Source organism: Ptiloglossa arizonensis, chromosome 5 (assembly GCF_051014685.1).
Source record: "Ptiloglossa arizonensis isolate GNS036 chromosome 5, iyPtiAriz1_principal, whole genome shotgun sequence".
Taxonomy (NCBI): domain Eukaryota; kingdom Metazoa; phylum Arthropoda; class Insecta; order Hymenoptera; family Colletidae; genus Ptiloglossa; species Ptiloglossa arizonensis.
In genome coordinates this window covers 1,360,930-1,379,705 of record NC_135052.1, presented here as the reverse complement: position 1 = coordinate 1,379,705, position 18,776 = coordinate 1,360,930, and the positions used below count along the sequence as shown (strand labels likewise).

At 30.1% G+C, this 18,776-nt stretch overlaps 4 protein-coding genes and 2 non-coding genes across 8 annotated transcripts; 5 read left to right on the top strand and 1 right to left on the bottom strand.

The window, feature by feature from the left end:
- The first annotated feature begins 2,646 nt into the window (after positions 1-2,646).
- Positions 2,647-2,839, top strand: LOC143147731 (U2 spliceosomal RNA). Its single transcript, XR_012992337.1, has one exon. It is a non-coding gene; the product is annotated as a U2 spliceosomal RNA (small nuclear RNA).
- A 1,274-nt stretch (positions 2,840-4,113) lies between these two features.
- On the top strand, positions 4,114-7,055 carry Ccz1 (vacuolar fusion protein CCZ1). The gene is made up of 10 exons (XM_076311625.1): positions 4,114-4,802; positions 4,893-4,987; positions 5,065-5,158; positions 5,247-5,462; positions 5,543-5,718; positions 5,791-5,934; positions 6,010-6,155; positions 6,235-6,499; positions 6,579-6,706; positions 6,795-7,055. Exons 1-10 carry the CDS (start codon positions 4,728-4,730, stop codon positions 6,845-6,847), a joined length of 1,392 nt encoding a protein of 463 aa, XP_076167740.1. The 5' UTR covers positions 4,114-4,727; the 3' UTR covers positions 6,848-7,055.
- LOC143146895 (28S rRNA (cytosine(4447)-C(5))-methyltransferase) lies at positions 6,995-10,072 on the bottom strand. Of its 3 annotated transcripts, none has more exons than XM_076311624.1 (8): positions 9,926-10,072; positions 9,411-9,555; positions 9,119-9,258; positions 8,643-9,043; positions 8,407-8,574; positions 8,141-8,336; positions 7,689-8,057; positions 6,995-7,611 (listed from the first exon to the last, which is right to left on the bottom strand). In XM_076311624.1, the coding sequence occupies exons 2-8, from the start codon at positions 9,508-9,510 to the stop codon at positions 7,147-7,149; spliced, it is 1,839 nt and encodes a 612-aa protein (XP_076167739.1). In that variant the 5' UTR covers positions 9,511-9,555; positions 9,926-10,072; the 3' UTR covers positions 6,995-7,146. The 3 variants fall into 3 exon arrangements, with proteins under 3 accessions (XP_076167739.1, XP_076167737.1, XP_076167738.1); XM_076311622.1 differs by lacking the exon at positions 9,926-10,072 and adding an exon at positions 9,641-9,765; XM_076311623.1 differs by lacking the exon at positions 9,926-10,072 and adding an exon at positions 9,626-9,748.
- A 181-nt stretch (positions 10,073-10,253) lies between these two features.
- Positions 10,254-13,939, top strand: Tsr1 (Tsr1 ribosome assembly factor). Its single transcript, XM_076311621.1, has 12 exons — positions 10,254-10,645; positions 10,735-11,005; positions 11,069-11,315; positions 11,391-11,588; positions 11,661-11,885; positions 11,948-12,116; positions 12,197-12,406; positions 12,495-12,718; positions 12,789-13,052; positions 13,130-13,240; positions 13,313-13,520; positions 13,650-13,939. Exons 1-12 carry the CDS (start codon positions 10,534-10,536, stop codon positions 13,805-13,807), a joined length of 2,397 nt encoding a protein of 798 aa, XP_076167736.1. The 5' UTR covers positions 10,254-10,533; the 3' UTR covers positions 13,808-13,939.
- Positions 13,940-14,091: 152 nt separating this feature from the next.
- Positions 14,092-15,380, top strand: LOC143147036 (cyclin N-terminal domain-containing protein 1). The gene is made up of 5 exons (XM_076311858.1): positions 14,092-14,179; positions 14,292-14,390; positions 14,482-14,753; positions 14,822-15,037; positions 15,110-15,380. The coding sequence occupies exons 1-5, from the start codon at positions 14,155-14,157 to the stop codon at positions 15,371-15,373; spliced, it is 876 nt and encodes a 291-aa protein (XP_076167973.1). The 5' UTR covers positions 14,092-14,154; the 3' UTR covers positions 15,374-15,380.
- A 216-nt stretch (positions 15,381-15,596) lies between these two features.
- On the top strand, positions 15,597-15,789 carry LOC143147730 (U2 spliceosomal RNA). The gene has a single exon (XR_012992336.1). It is a non-coding gene; the product is annotated as a U2 spliceosomal RNA (small nuclear RNA).
- Positions 15,790-18,776: the final 2,987 nt, after the last annotated feature.

Below are 18,776 nucleotides of genomic sequence, written 5' to 3'. Positions count from 1 at the left end.
TAAATCTCTTCCCCATAGGCCGTCTCACCTAATACAATAACAAAACGCAGAACAAAAATCAGAAAAAGTGTGAAATAACCCCACATTTCCATAGTTTCCAAAAAAATGCTGAGTACCATGAAAATATGTGGTAAATTTCGAAAAGAGAATTCTACTCAGAAAAATGAATCAAAAATATGAAATAAGTTTATCCAATTTGTTTTTCCAAGTGAAATCATCCACTTCTAAGCTGTATCCGTATTTTGGAATACTTTGTGTTTTACGCAAATATGGAAGTATGTATATAATCGATGTTACTCATGACGAAGAATTGTTCATCCCAGGTAATATCGAGTTAATCGGCTATAAATTTAGAATAGTTTATCAAGATATACGAATAAATAAATTTTTGTAATATATAAGGAATGCAAGAATAAAAATGTAACTCTGCATTTCAATAAATTTATTTCAAGTAATTCAAATTGCTTTCATTCTTTTCTTTCTTTGTCTTCTTCCCATTCTCTTTATGTGATCGTAAATTATGAGTCATTGAAAAAGATATAAAAATTGCATGTATGTAACAATACATATATATCGAACTTAACGAAAAACTACAAGAGGTAATCATTGTTATTCATCGACTCATTATGCTCCAAATTTCCATTCAGAGTTTGGACGTAATTGTAGTACCAACATTCAAAACAAAATTTTTTTTGTGAAACGCGATCAAAAAGTTCTGAGACATATTTTTTCGTAAAAAAAAATTTGTTGAAATTTCCATTTATTACAATATTTTCCCACGTTATACGAATTGTAGGTAATGTTTTCATTCCACACGTAAATGACGCAACAGTCAATTAGTCAAGCCGTCTGCCCGCAAATCGGCTTCAGATCTTTCGAAAACAAGAGAGCAATCCTCACGCTCTTTTTTTTTTATTCGCTGAAACTGTCCGAAGTGCGAAACTTATGACACGTGACTCTTGTTTAGATGTGTAGTGATAGGGAAATATTCCAACATTCGTTATATAGCCATTATTTACAATCTGGCCACAGTGTATATAGTAAAATATTATCGATTATGAGATACAGATTATTGAAAAAATTTATAACCGTTAAAAATATTTAAAGTCTATTTAACAGCCATCCCAATATCAGTCATTTCACTGTCATATAACAAACAAAAATGTTTACGATTAAAAAGGAAACAATAATTTTTATGGAAATAAACAATAGGAACGGTTCATTTATAAAGGGACGTACTGCCCATCCACGACAAAAAAGCAAACAAGTGTTAATTATATTCTCACTCAACAGTCTATCAGTTCCCCGCATTATCACTCATCGCACGCATTATCACTCTTGGCTTCTGTCGATTTTCGCTGTCCTTGACAATACCATCAATTTCTAAAAATCAAATTAATACTCTGACACTCCAATGGGGAGTGTGAATGTATTAAGTTGATAAAAACAGATTTCTTATTTTTAAATCAACTGCTCCCTGACAGATAGGGTACACGTGTTTATAAACCACTGTAACTAAAAGTTTGTAAAATTTGAATTAGATGATAGAAACTTCCGTCTCATCTCGATTACATAATACACTACTCCAACCTTAATCATAGAGACGACAAGCAAATACCTATTTTTGTTTTAAGTGCCTATTTATTTTTTAGAAGTTACATTTGCAATTGCGAGAATATACACAGCATAACGAAAATGATTGAGAAACAGAATCGTTTCAGAATCATCTGTACAGACGTCAGCACGGTATTAAAAGATAAATTTAAAAAAAGAAATGAAATGTATAGAACATATACATATGTATCCATATATGTATCTATTTCATAATACATTATCAACAATGAGATACATATACATACATATGTACATTATTGAAGAAAATATCGCGAGTCGGCCTGGCATTGCAGTATCGCCAAAATTGACTAAATAATTTAATAGAAAAATAAATTTTTAGAAACTATTTGATTTTTTAAATATATTAGTTTTAATAGTAGTTTTTCTATGATTATAAATAGTTTATGTCGTAAACGTATTAGCATTTATTCGCTTTAATCTATTAGATTTTGCCGTGCCACAGTACTGTTTATGCTGAGTATATAGACCCTACATATTTATTATTTATAAGAAGCAGATTTCTTCAAATTTAAAAATAATGTCTGGTTAAGATTTTATAGAAGATTTTGGTGGTTTGGTATCAAACGATGTGAACAGTATTTAAAAAAGAACAAAATGAAAAAATATTATTTAGGAAACAAATTTTTTTTTCATCAATGACTTTTTATAAATAAATATATCCTTTTACTTATTTTTATGGAAATTATTGTTTCTTTCGCAATTATAGACATATTTGCTTATTATATAATATGACTAGTATTGAAATGACTATAAAATAGACTTTAATATATTTGTGACTTTTGAAAATCTTTTTTATACTGTGTATCTCATTATCAATAGTATATTACTTTAGTAAATATGTATTATCGTGTATTTTTTTTTTTATATTCATCCCTCTAGAACCATACTGGCCTCCGTGCGGAGAATAGTAGAACTATTTTGTTTCCCTTTACTTCCGCTACGCTTCGTATATTCTCGCAATTGCACACATGTCTTCTAGGACATAAATATGGTCTTGAAAGTTGATGGAGTATCGCTTCTCGGCCTTATGGCTAAGATCAAAGTGTAGTATCTGTTCTTATCAGCTTAATATCTGATACACTCCCCATTGGGGAGTCAGAATATTAATCTGATTTTTGGAAATTGACGGAGCAGTTGGAGCTTGCTCCACCTCTGTCGCGAGTCGGCCTGGCATTGCAGTGTCGCCAGGATTGGCTCAATAACTGAATTCAAACATAATATGTTAGAAACTTATTAACTCTGTTAAAATTCTAAAAAGTTTGGAATTTGTAAAAAGTTTCGAATACGAATTTATCAAATATCAAAAATTTTTCATGTATTAATCAATAGTACCAAACCACACTCTTGTTTAATAATTTTTTTATGTATATCTAAGGATTATTTCTCATCACGATTTAGGTTGTGTCCTTTCCATCGGGAAGCAGTCACGAACTATGCAATTGCATACAAATAAGCTAGCTAATAACCGTTATGCTATACTAGTTAGTGCAGTGCTGTAACCAAACTGATTTTTAGAAATTGACGGAGTAGTTTGAATTTACTCCACCTCTATTGCAAGTCGGTCCGGCATTTTAGTGTCGCTAGGATTTATTCAAATGCAATTAAAACATACGTAATTTAAGATTTTTTAATTCTGCAATACAATCAGAATTTTACGTTATTAACAATTTCGTATATTTTATAATACACACAAGACTTCTTTTAATACTACTTCTTGCTCAAATTGTTGCCTACGTGTATGCAGATCGCAAGACACTGCACTTACTTCGTGTGTTACGATTCTTCACTTATCGCAACTTTCGAGGTCTACAATATTGGTGTGCTGAAACTGCTTTATTATGACAAAAATTCATTTAACAAGAGACAAATACAAGATGAAAATTTATCACTGTACAGACGTTGACCCAAATGTTTACTGTAAATGAATAACGGAGATGTTTAAGTGTTTTCATTTATATGGTCTAACCGGTATAGCGTTTCAGCTGTAACTCGTTGGAAAAATTAATTGAAAAGAGGTTGAACGCGAATAATAGACGTATGTTAAGGATTAGATAGATTTTCCCAACTATCATGTTCCCCAAATATATAGTTTCAAAAATTTAACATAGCATCTAAACAAAGTCTTGAAAATTTCAATTTGTGAAACTTTTTGGAAATGATGTGATAATTCCTAGAATCCGTAACGTTTTGAAACGTGTAAGGAAAAAGAGAAATACAAGGAAAATACAATACTACTATCAAAGATAAGTATATATCTATATTTTGAAAGAGAATAAATGTTTTTCTCGAGGAGTGTCGCGGTCTCAACGACGATCGAAATAAGTGACTCACCCGTGTGTACTTCGCGTATTAGCAGTTTTTTCAAAAAGGAGCCTATCCAAAAAAGGATTTGTAGATAAAATTATTACAATTCAGGACTAGCATCAAGATCTTAAGATTGTATATTAATATAAAAAACTTGCAAAGTGTAACGTGTAAAGTATCTTTATAAATTTTATTTTTTGGGAGGGGCGATTATTCAAAAATCTGCGGCAGAAATACTTTATCTCCCTATTGTTTTGGATAATCGGTATTTGATAATATTATTAAATATATGATGTGTTTTTTACATTGTTTAACATTATATTTCTATTCAATAAAAATCAGCTGAGATATACATAAACTAATGTAATATTGCGCTAAGAATAAAAAGAAATACCAGATTAACTTTAGCTCCTTGCAATATTATTATATTTATTCATATGTTCATTGTAGAGTGCTCGAATTGATAATTGCCGCGAAAACTTACAATGAACTTGAAGTTAGCATGAAATAATTCGTCCACCACATCGATCACAGAACGATAAACTGCATGTACTGCCATCGATGCCATCGATGCCATCTCAGTATCTGTCAAGTTTTCAAAATAATTCAACAAAGCAGTCAAGAAATGAGGTTATTTTTTATTCGGCGTTTAAGATATTTGATCAAAAATAAATACGAAGAAGTTATTTTTGATTAATCAATCGCTGTGTTTGTTAACATTTTGATATTTTATACAACGAAGTGATATTTTATAAAATAATACACCTTCGTTTACATTGTTTGTTAAAATGTCAATAAAAACGGAGGTTACATTGGAACACTTTTATATATTCAATGGAACGTATGCAAAGAAAGAAGGGGAGGCAAGTACATAAAATTCGACAATAGAATATTTAGAAAATTGTTGCTTGATATATGTATAACAAACAAATCATCGTGTATTCTCTGTGCAGGAAGAGAAAAAAATACTTTATTATTATCCAGAAAGAGACTTAGACGTTCAGATTAAAAATATAGGACTCAGTGAAGCAATTATTAAATTTGCAGAGTACGTGCAACATTAAAATCTTTATGCATTTTTCATATTTGGTTAATAAGATTAAATTATTTTATTAATATTTCTAGATCGTTTAATCCTGGACAACCTTGTGACTACTGCCACACACACAAAACTCGTCAAATATATTATCAACCGGAACCAAATTTTTGGATGGTAATGGTATGTATCTCCTCTGCAGTATTAAAATAAATTATATCAAATAAACTTTCTGTTGTTTAAAAAGTTTAAATATATAATTGTTTTATAGATTGTTGGAGTACCTTATGTGTCTAAAGAAAAAGATGGTAATAACTATATAGAATATCAAAACGATGAGATTTCTAGCAGTATTTGTCAAGCTATATTAAAACAAGCATATGTTATGTTCAGACTGTTCATGGGCTCATTCAATACAATCATTAATGAACCTGAATGTGGCTCCACAACGTTACTAAAACATAAACTTGAACATTTTTATTCAAGGGTAAATATACAATCAATAACACATGTTATTTATATATTTTTTATCATACTATTTGTTTTACAAACATACATTTTCCACAGTATTTGTTATCCTTGAAATTAAATAACAGTGATATTTTGGATGTTTTCCAAGGCCTACAATTTTTACCCCTTGATAAAATAACATTTTTACGAGTTCAGTGTTTTATGAATCTCATAGAAGCTATGTTCTCTCAAGTGAAGTATACAGCATTTCTTTATAATGATCAAGTTGTGTGGTTAGTAATATTAATATTAATGTATTGATATAATATATTACAATAAGAAAATAATATTATATTGTTATTTAGGAGTGGGTTAGAACCTGAAGATATGCAAGTAGTTTATAATTACTTAGTAGGTACACTTTTACCAGCTCATCTCGAAAAAGAATTGCATGGGGGTTCAATGCCCAGAAATTCCCCTTCACCATTTACTACTTCACACTATGGAAAGTTAGTACATATATACTAATCTATTTCTCCATATATGATAATGAAATAAACAACACATATAATATAAATTTTCAGATTTGTGACAGGCCCGTCTAGTATTAATGATCCAAATTTAATTGGAAAATCTCCTACAGTGTTTATAAATTATTCTACAGAACCAATCTCTTTATACCTGGTAGTTTATCGAGCATTAAGTGCTACCATCTGTCTTTTTGTTGATAGTAAGTATCTTTCTTTTGAAAACAATTATAATTGATCTTAAAGCCCTAAATCTACATAATTGAAATGCTTTCTGTGCAGGTAAAACAAATTTGTTAATAGATTTTTTTAAAAGTCTTGATAGTTTTCTTGGACCGCAATTGACTACTCTTGTTAGTTCAGTTGCAGAGCAATGTACTAAACATGTGATAGTTACACCTGAATCATGCACAAAGTACTTGTACTTTAATAAACTTAACTTAGCATATAAAAGTACAATACATGTGGGTAATAGACGATGTTCTAATGTACTTACAACACCTGAAGTATTGAGAGTTATTACAGACATATACAATGATACAAACAAGTTAGTATTTAGTATAGCAGTGCTTTACTTTAGATATAATCTATTACTTTCGATTAAAATATATTTTGTTTCATTTCAGATTAAAAGAAGCTGGGGAAATTATTATAAAAACTATGAGCCATTATTGGGTTATTGGAAAACTATCAAATTTGAGGGAATTTTTTGTAGTAATTCAACAAAAGAGTGCAAGTATAATTGAAATAGAAGGTACATATATATATTGAATAACTATTATACTATTATTTATTGATTTATGATTTGAAAGTTCACGTATTAACACAAATATTTTTTTCAGATGAGGTAAAAAGACTTTGTGAGAAACAATTGAAGAGTATATTTTTCCATTAACGAGAAAAATATTGTGCATTTCATAGATTTATCAGTCACTAATGTTCCATACTATTTTGTATGACAGTTAAATTGTTTTTTACTTTTTCGATCATATACAAAGAATATATAATCCAGCATGTAGCACTGTAATTATAGAAGGCTATATAATTTATACATAAAATTTAATGTAAAATATAAATTCTGTACATACATATAATATATTTTTAATATATTTAAATTACTTAAACAGCATGATTTTCAAATATTACGGTAATTGTCATAAAAGTATTGATTAGCTTTAACCTACTTCGCTAAAATTATTCAAACGATTCTTCCTCAGCATCTTTCTTTTTCAGAACAATATTAGAAAATTTTTTTAATTTTGCTACAAAAAATCCATCCATATTATGAACATGTGGATAAAATCGTTTCGTTAATTTCAACGAAGGATGAAACCTATGCTGTCTGTAACTAGTAAAACCTTCAGCACCAAACTCTAAACCAATCGGTACTAATTTAACGTCACGCTTTTTAAGAGCATAATCGATAACCCACTCGTTTTCTTCCGGAAGAATCGAACACGTGGAATAAACAATAATTCCACCCGATTCTGAACGAGCATTAGCACAGTCTATAGCTGCTAAAAGTAATTCCCTTTGTAACGTACAACAACGCTGTATATCTACTTCGTCTTTATTTGTTTTAACACTCGGGTCTTTCGAAACAACACCAGTACCAGTACAGGGTGCATCCAATAAAACTCTGTCAAAGCCTTTAATAACCTGAAAATTATATAATTTATTCAATGTGTTCGTGTTAATGAATATAATATTATATAATGTAAGTAAATGTCACTTACCGACGGTAACTTCCGTCCATCATAAGTGCAAATTACAGAATTCACAATGCCAAGTCTATGGAAATTACCAACAACTGCCTTTATCCTTTCCTCATTCATATCATTCGCAAAAAGTACACCTGTATTCTTCATAAGTGCTGCTATATGCGACGATTTTCCTCCAGGTGCAGCACACATATCCAGAATTCTTTCGTTCTCCTTAGGATCTAAAGCCATAACAGGTAGAAAACTAGATGCACCCTGAAGTATATAGTGTCCTGCTAGGTACTCTGGTGTTGCACCCATTGGAACTTGCGAAGAATATACTACTAATCCAATTTTTGTCCATTTGCCTATTGGATCTAAATTAACTCCTCTGTTGATCAAAGCCTGAAATATAATTTTTGAGTAAAGCTCAAAAATATACCAGGAAGTACGTGAAATATTTCTTTAGTATTTAATTTAACAAATACTTCTGCTAGATCACGGCGACGTGTCTTCAACGTGTTTGTTCGTATCGTCATAGGTCTTTGAACTTCGCTTGCTTCCAAAAATTCTAACAACTCGTCTAATGGAAATATTTGCATCAATCTTTCCATCAAAAAATTATTGTAACTATAATATGTACATAAATCTTTCCTAAGGACATCCATATATTCCGAACGCAATCTATAAAATAGAAAATGATACAAACTTCCAAAAGTTTCTTCATGACTTTCTTTAATGTCAAGTAATATACCTGTTCACATCTCGTAATCTTTTAAAGTCAGATAATATCATAACAATGTCTTTTATACGTTGTTGCACATCTTTAAGATTAGTAACATCTGCGAGTTCTTCTTCAGTAGGAAAAGTGAAGACACATTGTTGCGAAATCATATCATTCATCTCCTCTTCTGCCAGTTTTCTAAAAGATGGTTATAAATAAATGAGAAATTAAACATTTAATCTTATCCAATTATAAGCAACATTTACCGTTCTTTTTCCTGCTTCAGCTTCAATTTCTTATTTGCTTTTTCTATAGGAAGAAGATCGCCGTCATTATCATTATCATTATCCTCTATAGTTTCTTCATCTTGATTCATGTTGCCTTCCCCTTCTGTATCCTCATCCTGATCAAACTCATCAGTATCATTGTAATCCACATTATTTTCTACAATATCACTTTCATCCTCCATATCACTATCTATTAACTTCATTTTTGTACTTTTCTGCTTTTTACTTTTGTTTACATATTCAACATTAGATATATTGTCATCATCACTGAACTGCATTTGTTCATTTTCATCACTCAAATTACCATTTTTAACTGGTTTTGGTTTAGAGGATTTCTTCTTCTTCTTTTTCATTATTTGTTTTGATACATCTCTGATATTCTAATATAATAGAAGTATATATTTTTCAATAATATTGTTAATGTATAAAATCTAACTAATAAATGAAAAACTTACATTTTTACTTATTGTATGTTCTGTTTCTTCACGTTTCTCCATCTGTAGTTTTTTTATATTTTCTTTTAGACTTTGTTGTTTTAACAACCGCTTTTTTACACGTTGCTTTTGCCGATGACTTAATATTTTTTCTTCTTTCACTACAAAACAAAATAATATATTGTGAGTTTCATTACATTTTTAAATTAGTTATAAACACAGAATCACCATCTATAATACTATAGTATAAAGTATGGTAAACTCTCATAAGCAAAGCAAATAAACTATAATTTACAATTGTACAATTTTATACCTAGCACTCCTTTTGGAAATGTTGGATCTCCTTGTTTCTTTGCTTTTTTCCCACGACCAGTTGGAACTGTTGTCCCATCAAATTTGGCTTTTCGCCCCATCTTGTTTTATATTTTATATTTTATTCTAAGGATATGTAGCGAAAACTAAAATTTAAAAAGAAATAGTAAAATATAAAACCTTACAACCATTTACACGTTTTAAAATAATAAATACTTGAAAGTCATTAACTTATAAACTTTTAAACTTCGTTATAGAATAATATTAAGATAAATAACTTATATTGAGACGACATAAAAAACAATTTAAACTTTTCAAAGTGAACACGTGAGTCATAACCTATCTTTTGTATTTACTAGTATTAAATTACTACAGATTCAACCGGTGTTTTCAAGTAAGCGAGATTTTTAGTGGCTCAATGACGTCAAAAACAGGGACATGAGCATGTTGTATGCTATAGGCGTCAAAGTATAGTGGGTACCGACAAATGTTTCATCAAAAAAGTGATACACGTACCTTGAATTAGCTTCAGTATCTTGCGACAAATTTCTCATTAAAGTCTCCTTCAATGGAAAATCCAAAAAATTATGCCGGATTCTTTAAAGTATTCCCCCTTTTAATTTCTTTATTTATTTTTTTAAAACTTTTGGAGATTTTTTAAAAATAGCCAAACAGGGAGTCATATAACACCCACTTTTATTTGATTAGGGTACGATACTGATATTTCCTCGACACACATGTCCGATAAAGTGCAACCTAACTGAGAACACTTTTCGATCATTTGCGGAAAACTCCATTTTGTAAATGTTACCAATATCAAAGACAATAAATACGTTAAATAAAAATTACATACGTCTTGATTCGGGAAACCAAATTTACATGAAATGTTTAAACATATTTTGTACCTTTCTAAGTAAGAATTCTATATAATCAATTGCATAAAATCATAGGTTTTATAAAAAATATAAACGTATAAAATATGTAGGAAAATTTTACACTGGTCCAAATGTTCCTATAATATCCCAAAAAAAGGTTTCTGTTCGGAAATACACGTGTTTTGTAGATAATGTTTAGTATATTGTGATGGTATTGTTTTAATAAATTATTATAATACATAAAACAAAATGGGAATAATCAAGCAAGAAGTGCATCGAGTTGGTGCATTTAAACAAACAAACAAAGCACACAAAACTGGGAGACATCGTAGTAAAGGTTCAATAAGTAGCGATGTTAAAGGTATTTAATTGCAATTTAATTGTAATTTAATTTTATTATTAATTTATTTCTTTATAACTTTTTAAATATTCAATTTTTTTAATGCGTAGGAAAAGTTGGAATAAAAGTTTTATCAAAACGTGCACACAAAACTCTTGGAAAAGAGGCACGAAGACATCAGTCTTCTCAAATTAGGAAAAAGAAGAGAGAAGATGTATTACAACAGAAAAGAAATCTTGGTGGATTTCATTCTGCGCCTATACTTATATGTATTGTTCCATTGCAGGAGGATATAGATGTTCAAGATCTGTTATCAAGAATAACAAAAGCAGATGAGACTGCAAATGTAACTAATAGTCAATGTGGTACAACACATATAAGGTACAATATCTAAATTGCATTAGTTGAAGTATAAATAATTAATTACTGCATTGTTTGTAATAGTATGCCTAGATTTAAACAACGCTTTTCCATTATTATACCACCAGTTGGTAACTTGTTTGCCACATTGGATGCAACAAAAGTAGCTACAACTGTCCTTTTCGTTATGTCTGCAATAAATCAGTGTGATAATAGTCCAAGAGATGAAATTTTAGATCAGTGGGGTAAAGAAATTATTATGCCTTGCGTTGCTCAAGGCTTAACTACTCCAGTAGTAGCACTTATGAATGTTGAAAATCTTCATATAAAGGTACTATACAAAATTTATTTTAACATTATTCTTACCAAACACAATTTCTATTGTTTTACATGAATATAATCACAGAAACGTCAAGATTATAAAAACCGTGTACAATCTACAATTTCCAAATGGCTTCCTGAAGAGAAAATTTCTCAGTTGGATACACCTACTGATGCTTTAAATGTTTTAAGACGAATCGGATATCAAAAACAAAGAACTGTATCTTACAAAAATAGAAGAGCCCATCTATTAGCTGAAGAAATAAAATTTAAATGTAATGATGTAGGTACTATAATAAGCACTGTTTGTAGTAAGAAAATTATGAAACCACTAAGAATTTTAATTCTTTTTTAGGACTCTACAGAGCTTGGAACTCTTATGGTCTCAGGCTACCTTAGAGGAGTACCATTATCAGTTAATGGTTTAATACATATACCTGGATTTGGAGATTTTCAAATGTCTCAAATTGATGCTCCTGAAGATCCACATCCAATAGAAAAGAAACAAAGAAACCATTGCAATGCAATGGAGAGTGAACCATCCACTAGGGTTCTTGAGCACGCAAATCCAGAGAAACAAGTATAAATAATAAACAATTATGTAACTTATATAATTAAATATACATAATCTTACTTTCCTAGGAATCTCTTGAAAGCGAAAATGTACCTAATCCTATGGATGCCGAACAAACTTGGCCTACAGAAAAAGAATTGGCTCAGGCTGCAACTGCTCTAAAAAAGAAAATTTTAAAAAAAGTTCCAAAAGGAACTTCTGAATACCAAGCAGCTTGGATCCCTGACGAAGATGGAGGTATTGTTTTTTTTTCTTAAATTTGGTCTTTAAATTTATAAATTCGTACACATAAATAACGTATTTATATTATTTTTTAGAGGAGTTGAGTGATGAATACTCAAATGATGAATCGGAAGATAACATGTCTGTGGACGATGCCAAGTGTGAAGTAGATAGTGAGGTAGAAGCAGATAAAGATGAGGAAGAATACGAAACAATTACTGTCTCAGAAGCAGCTCCCGATGAGCAACGATATGATCAGGACATTGATACAATTGAAGAAAAGGCAGCTATAGAGAAATTGAAGCGTATGTTTGTTAAATTGACAAAAATTACGTTTTGCGTTTTATTCGATTCAAAGTTAATCATATAACTTCAATTATACTCAAAATGTAGAAGCAAAATTGGATGCACAATTTCCTGATGAAGTGGATACACCTCAAGATATTTTAGCAAAACAGAGATTCCAAAAATATCGTGGACTGGAATCATTTAGAACAAGTTTGTGGGATCCAAAAGAAAATCTTCCCATTGATTATGCTCGCATATTTCAGTTTCAAAATTTTAATCGAACACGTAAACGTATATTTAAAGAATCTCAGGAATCCGAAGGAGCTATGGTATATTTATCGATCTTATGAAATATTTATCTATTTAAAATGCATGAAATAATTGTATTGTTTGTTGCAGCCTGGTTGGTACATCACGATCCACGTTGTAAATATTAAACGAGATCTTTTCACTACATTTTGTGCATTGGAAAATCGTCCGCTAATTGTGTTTGCCCTACTTCCGAATGAACATAAAATGTCTCTTTTAAATTTGGTATTGAAACATACTAATATTAGTCCTCAACCAGTCAAATCTAAAGAACGTTTGATATTCCAATGTGGATTTAGAAGATTCGCAGCGTGTCCAGTATATAGTCAACACACAAACGGGAACAAACACAAGGTGCGTGTTCTATTTAAATTCTTACTTATAAAGTTTCTATATTACTTTTATTACTAAAAGTAAAATTTGTTTTCTAGTACGAACGATATTTTCAACCAGAAAGTACAGTTGTCGCAAGTATGTACGCGCCTATTACTTTTCCACCTTGTCCAGTTTTATGTTACCTTGAAAAATTAAATAGATCATTGGTAAGGAAATTGGCGATTGTTGTAAATTACTTTTAAATTTAAAACGTACTAAAATGTACCATATTTGAATAGGAACTAATTGCTACCGGCAGTGTATTGTCTGCAAATCCAGACAGAATAGTCGTGAAAAGAGTAGTTCTCAGCGGCCATCCATATAAAGTACATAAACGAACAGCAGTTATAAGATTTATGTTCTTTCATCGAGAGGACATTACTTGGTTTAAACCGGTTCAACTGCTAACGAAATACGGTCGTAGGGGTCATATAAAAGAACCATTAGGTAAATTACTTTTTCAAACTTGTAATATTTGGTTAAGTAAAGTAAATTTTGATTATAATGTTATTACATTGTAATCAAACTTTGATTATAATGTTATAACGTGGTTAATAATTTATTACTTCTATTTAGGTACACATGGTCATATGAAATGTGTATTTAATGGTCAACTGAAGTCACAAGATACAATTCTAATGAATTTGTATAAACGTGTATTTCCAAAGTGGACATATGAACCCTTATTGTTGACACAATCGTTGCATCAAGAAGAGAGCATGAACGTGGAATAAGATCGATCAATCGATAATATTTAAATGTATATACAGACGTATATAAAGGACTTGTGAAATAAAATTTTGTCATAATTTCACAATTTATACAATATGTTTAATTTCCCATCCTTGATAATATTTGTATGTTTATATAATAAATAAAGGGTACGTTTTACATTAAAACATTTTGAAATACCCACAAAATATTTTTTATAGATCATAGAGTGCGTCACGTGACTCAAATTCTATCCAATCAGCTTTGTCTAAAAGCATTTCCTGTGCTGTTTAAAAGGTAAATAATATTTAGTAATAATTTCATTACGAAAAATTTTATGAATAACATTGAGGATTTAATTTGAGAAAAAATGGATTTGGATAATGCTTATATTGGTAATTACCATAATTTTATCATCGCAATATTGACAGAAAATCATAGATGTATAATAGATAAAATATGGGAGAATGAACCTAAACTTTCATTTTGAAACAAATTTTTGTATAGAACCTCTACTTGAAGATTGGTTGGAGGGTCTTCAAACAGTTATTAAAGAACAAGAAAATCTAGTTGCAACCAATGATGAATTTTATATGCCATTTGTAGGTAATTGTTAATGTATATTGTTAATATACATTCTCTAAGTACTAATAGTTTTATTTTAACAATATTCATACATACTAAATTATGTTTATAGCCATACCTGTCCCGGTTGTCAGTGCAATTTTTAAAATAACAAAACACCTTGATTTGGGTCCAGATACTAGATACATTGCCATTCATTTATACGATAAATTTATGTGCAATTATTTTTGGGAAGTGTATAAAGCCGAAGCTGCTGAGCAGACAGAAAATTCTTGGTCTGAAGTTTGTAAAAAGATATCCAGTCAATCAAAATTGTATCTTATGTCATGTTTGCAGTTAGCTAGTAAGATGGACTCACATTCCAAAAGTTTAGGAACATCACAAGTATATATATACATATACACATATATGATGGTACTTCAATATTCTTTCTTGCTTATTTTCTAACATAGGTACTTAACATTTTACATTGGATTGATAAAAAATCTGAATATACAAAAAGTACAATCTTTTCATCTGAATTTAAAGTATTTAAAATGGTAGGATTTAGAATGCCGTTTTGTACTCCATTAAATTGCATAGAAGTGCTTTTAGCTGCAACAGGTCTTATAAACACACCAAATATGCAAGATCTAACTATAAGTTTGTTGGATTCAGTTTATTTACAGGTATGAGTTCTTTATTGTATACTTTGATTATAATGTTATTACATAGTTAATAAAGTAGAAATATGTTTATAGCGAGAGGAAGTATACTCTCATTTACAGTGTATGATACAAGGACACATTGCGAAGACTGATCAGGAAAAGAAAAATGTTATGACTTTGGAATCAAATGTATTATTTTTGGGTGCTTCAATAATTCTTTGTGGTACATTTTTTTCGTGTATAGACGGTGAAACAGCGAAAATAATTGCCTTAAAATTATCAGAATTAGTAGATATAAAAAAAGATGATATCTGGAATATGGCTAATATACTTCTTGTAATTGTTCTTCAAGAATAGATGTAATGTATAAAAATATGTAAAATATTTCAATATTTTATTATTTAATAATAAGGTTTTAATATCTGTATTTCCAAAAATGATTGAATGCGACCTCTATATGCAAGTGCAGTAACTAATGTAATGCTTGCATACACCGCTAGGTGATGTATCCGTTTAATTCTTTCTCACAAGTATTATTACTTGTACAAAGTATAAGAAGATTGTTGGAACATTCATTGGTATCGCTTCTCGGCCTTATGGCTAAGATCAAAGTGTAGTATCTGTTCTTATCAGCTTAATATCTGATACACTCCCCATTGGGGAGTCAGAATATTAACCTGATTTTTGGAAATTGACGGAGCAGTTGGAGCTTGCTCCACCTCTGTCGCGAGTCAGCCTGGCATTGCAGTGTCGCCAGGATTGGCTCAATAATTGAATTAAAACATAATTTTTTAGTAATTATTCAATTACTTTAAAAAAAGTATCAATACGGATTTTTGAAAAATCAGAATTTTGTTTCGATTTTTCATATATTATTACAAAATCTCTAGTTTAATAATTTTGTGTGTATTACACACAAAGGATATTTTTCGTCACGATTCGGTTTGGTCTTTCATCGAAAAGCGTTCACGTACTATGCAATTGCATACAAATAAGCTGTGACCATTATGCTATATTAGTTAGTTAGTGCTATATCTAGCTATGAATCAAACCCGTAAACTTTACTCCTGTTCTAGGTTCTAGATATAAATCAAACCCGTAAACTTACTCCTGTTAAACTATTCTCCTAGTCATCCCAAACAATTATGCAATGACGATAGTTCCTACAGTGCTGGACGAAAGTATTGGCACAGCATCATTGTTCTGATACAAGTGCTTATAACTATGAAACAAATTGATAAAAAGGAGAAATTTTTTAATACATTTATTTATTTATTATTCTAGATTATTATTTAACAGAAACAGTAATATAAATAAAGTGATATGCGAAATAATAACAAAAACATATTTATTGAGCGTTTTAAGCGTGGACAAAAGTATTGGCACAAATGATTGAAAGTACTTAGAAATTAAAAATTAATATTTGGTTGGCCCTCCATTCCTCATGATAACTTCCTTCAATCGTTTTGGCATTGAAGTTACCAATTTTTTTGTAAAATCCGGCTCTATATTGTTCCATTCTTGTAAAATAATAGCTTTTAATTGGTTTTTGTTTGTTATATTATATTTTCTAATTCTTTTTTCTAATTCATTCCAAACATGTTCGATGGGATTCATGTCTGGACTCTGGGGTGGGGTATTTAACGTGTGTGCGGTATTGTAAACGATCCATTGTCGTACAATATAGGCAGTATGTTTTGGATCATGGTCTTGTTGAAAATAAAAATTACGCGGGAGATTTAATTTATTAGCACTTTTAAATAAGTTTTCCTTTAATATATTTAAATATACATATTTGTCCATAATCTCATCTATGAATACTAATTCGCCAACCCCAGACGCTGCAATGGAACCCCATACCATGACTCCACCTCCTCCATGTTTCACAGTGGCTTGTAAATGTTGTGGATCCATTTCCGTATTTGGCTTTCTCCAAACTAATACTCTGCCATCTGATTTAAATATATTAAATTTACTTTCATCTGAAAATAATACGTTATTCCAGAATGTGGGATCCTTTTTTATAAATTCTTTTGCAAATTCTTTTCTCATCTTCCGATTCTTCTTGGATATGTATGGTTTCCTTCTTGCGACACACGCAGAATATCCCGCATCTTTTAACACTCTCAGTATAGTTTTCGAACTTACTTCTTTTTGATTTTCTTCATTTAACTTTGCTCTAAGTTGCGATGAGTTTAATTTACAATTTATTTTCACTTCCTTTACAATTTTCCGTTTTTCTCTAACTGTTAACTTTGAGGGACGTCCACTTCGATTCCTACTTTTGAAATCTGATTGATTCTCAAATCGTTTTACGACACTTCTAATAGTGAATCGACTTCTATTAACACTTTTTGCTATTTCACTATAAGATTTTCGCATTTTGTGCAAATTTAATATTATTTTTCTCTCTTCACTTGTAGTTTCTTTCCCTCTTCTTGACATTGTTGCTTGTTATATTTCCTATGTTGCTAATCGACTGAACTTAAGGATGACTGTTAGAAAAAATGACTATCAGGGAATCCCCTACCTATACCATCAAGTAACAATCGGATTTTTTTCCGAGAGATACAACTACACTAAATTTTGTATAATGTGCCAATACTTTTGTCCACGCTTAAAACGCTCAATAAATATGTTTTTGTTATTATTTCGCATATCACTTTATTTATATTACTGTTTCTGTTAAATAATAATCTAGAATAATAAATAAATAAATGTATTAAAAAATTTCTCCTTTTTATCAATTTGTTTCATAGTTATAAGCACTTGTATCAGAACAATGATGCTGTGCCAATACTTTCGTCCAGCACTGTATATATTTTTAGTCTTATTTGTTTTGATTTTTGTTTTATTTGCTTTTACCACCTATTCTTATGTTTCTTTCGAGAGCCTTAAAGGGGAGAATCGGCATTGCAGGAACGCGTGTAATTTTATATACTCTATATCGCGATCTAACTTTGTAACGCGAAATAACTGTGTGTGCATATCTATCTATTTATTTAATGCCTAAAAAGTGATTATATGAAACGAAATGTGAGCGTGATTCCACAATGGGAGCTGTTATAAAAACTATTAACATGTGCAATTGACAAAGCAACTGACTGTCAAAGGGCGGCAAGATTATCCCGAAATTCACATTCATATACCTAAAATAATAAGCTACATTAACGCATAACCACATGTATCTGATTTTTAGTAATTGACGTTGCACTTGGAGCTTGCTCTACCTCTGTGAGAGTCTGCCTGGCATTGCAGTACCGCCAGGATTGGTTTAATAATTAAAGTACAAGTTTTACAATAAGTAAAGTACAATTCTTCAATTTATACTTAAAAAAAAAATAATATGAGAGATGATCATAAATAGCGATTGTATATAAAAGAAACATTTTTGTATTCTTTCTGATATTAGTTTATTACAAAACTCACTATTAACTTCTGAAACTTTATAAAATTCCAAAATTGTGTAATATATTTACAATTATTATAAAGTTTTGAAAATAAACATTTGTAGCCAACAAGTAAATCTTTGATCAAAGGTATGAATTATCACTGAAGCGAGCAACATTCTTATGTACATTAATAATACTGCTACGTGTTGAATGTTTTCTTTTTCAAGCGTATCGAGAAATTAAGTTAATAGTGATGGGTTCGAGCGTTAACATTAATTATGTATATTATAACTATAAAGTAGAATAGTAAATAATGTATTTTTTTTCGAAAAAGGAAATAAAATTAAGTAGACGATTCTATTTACATC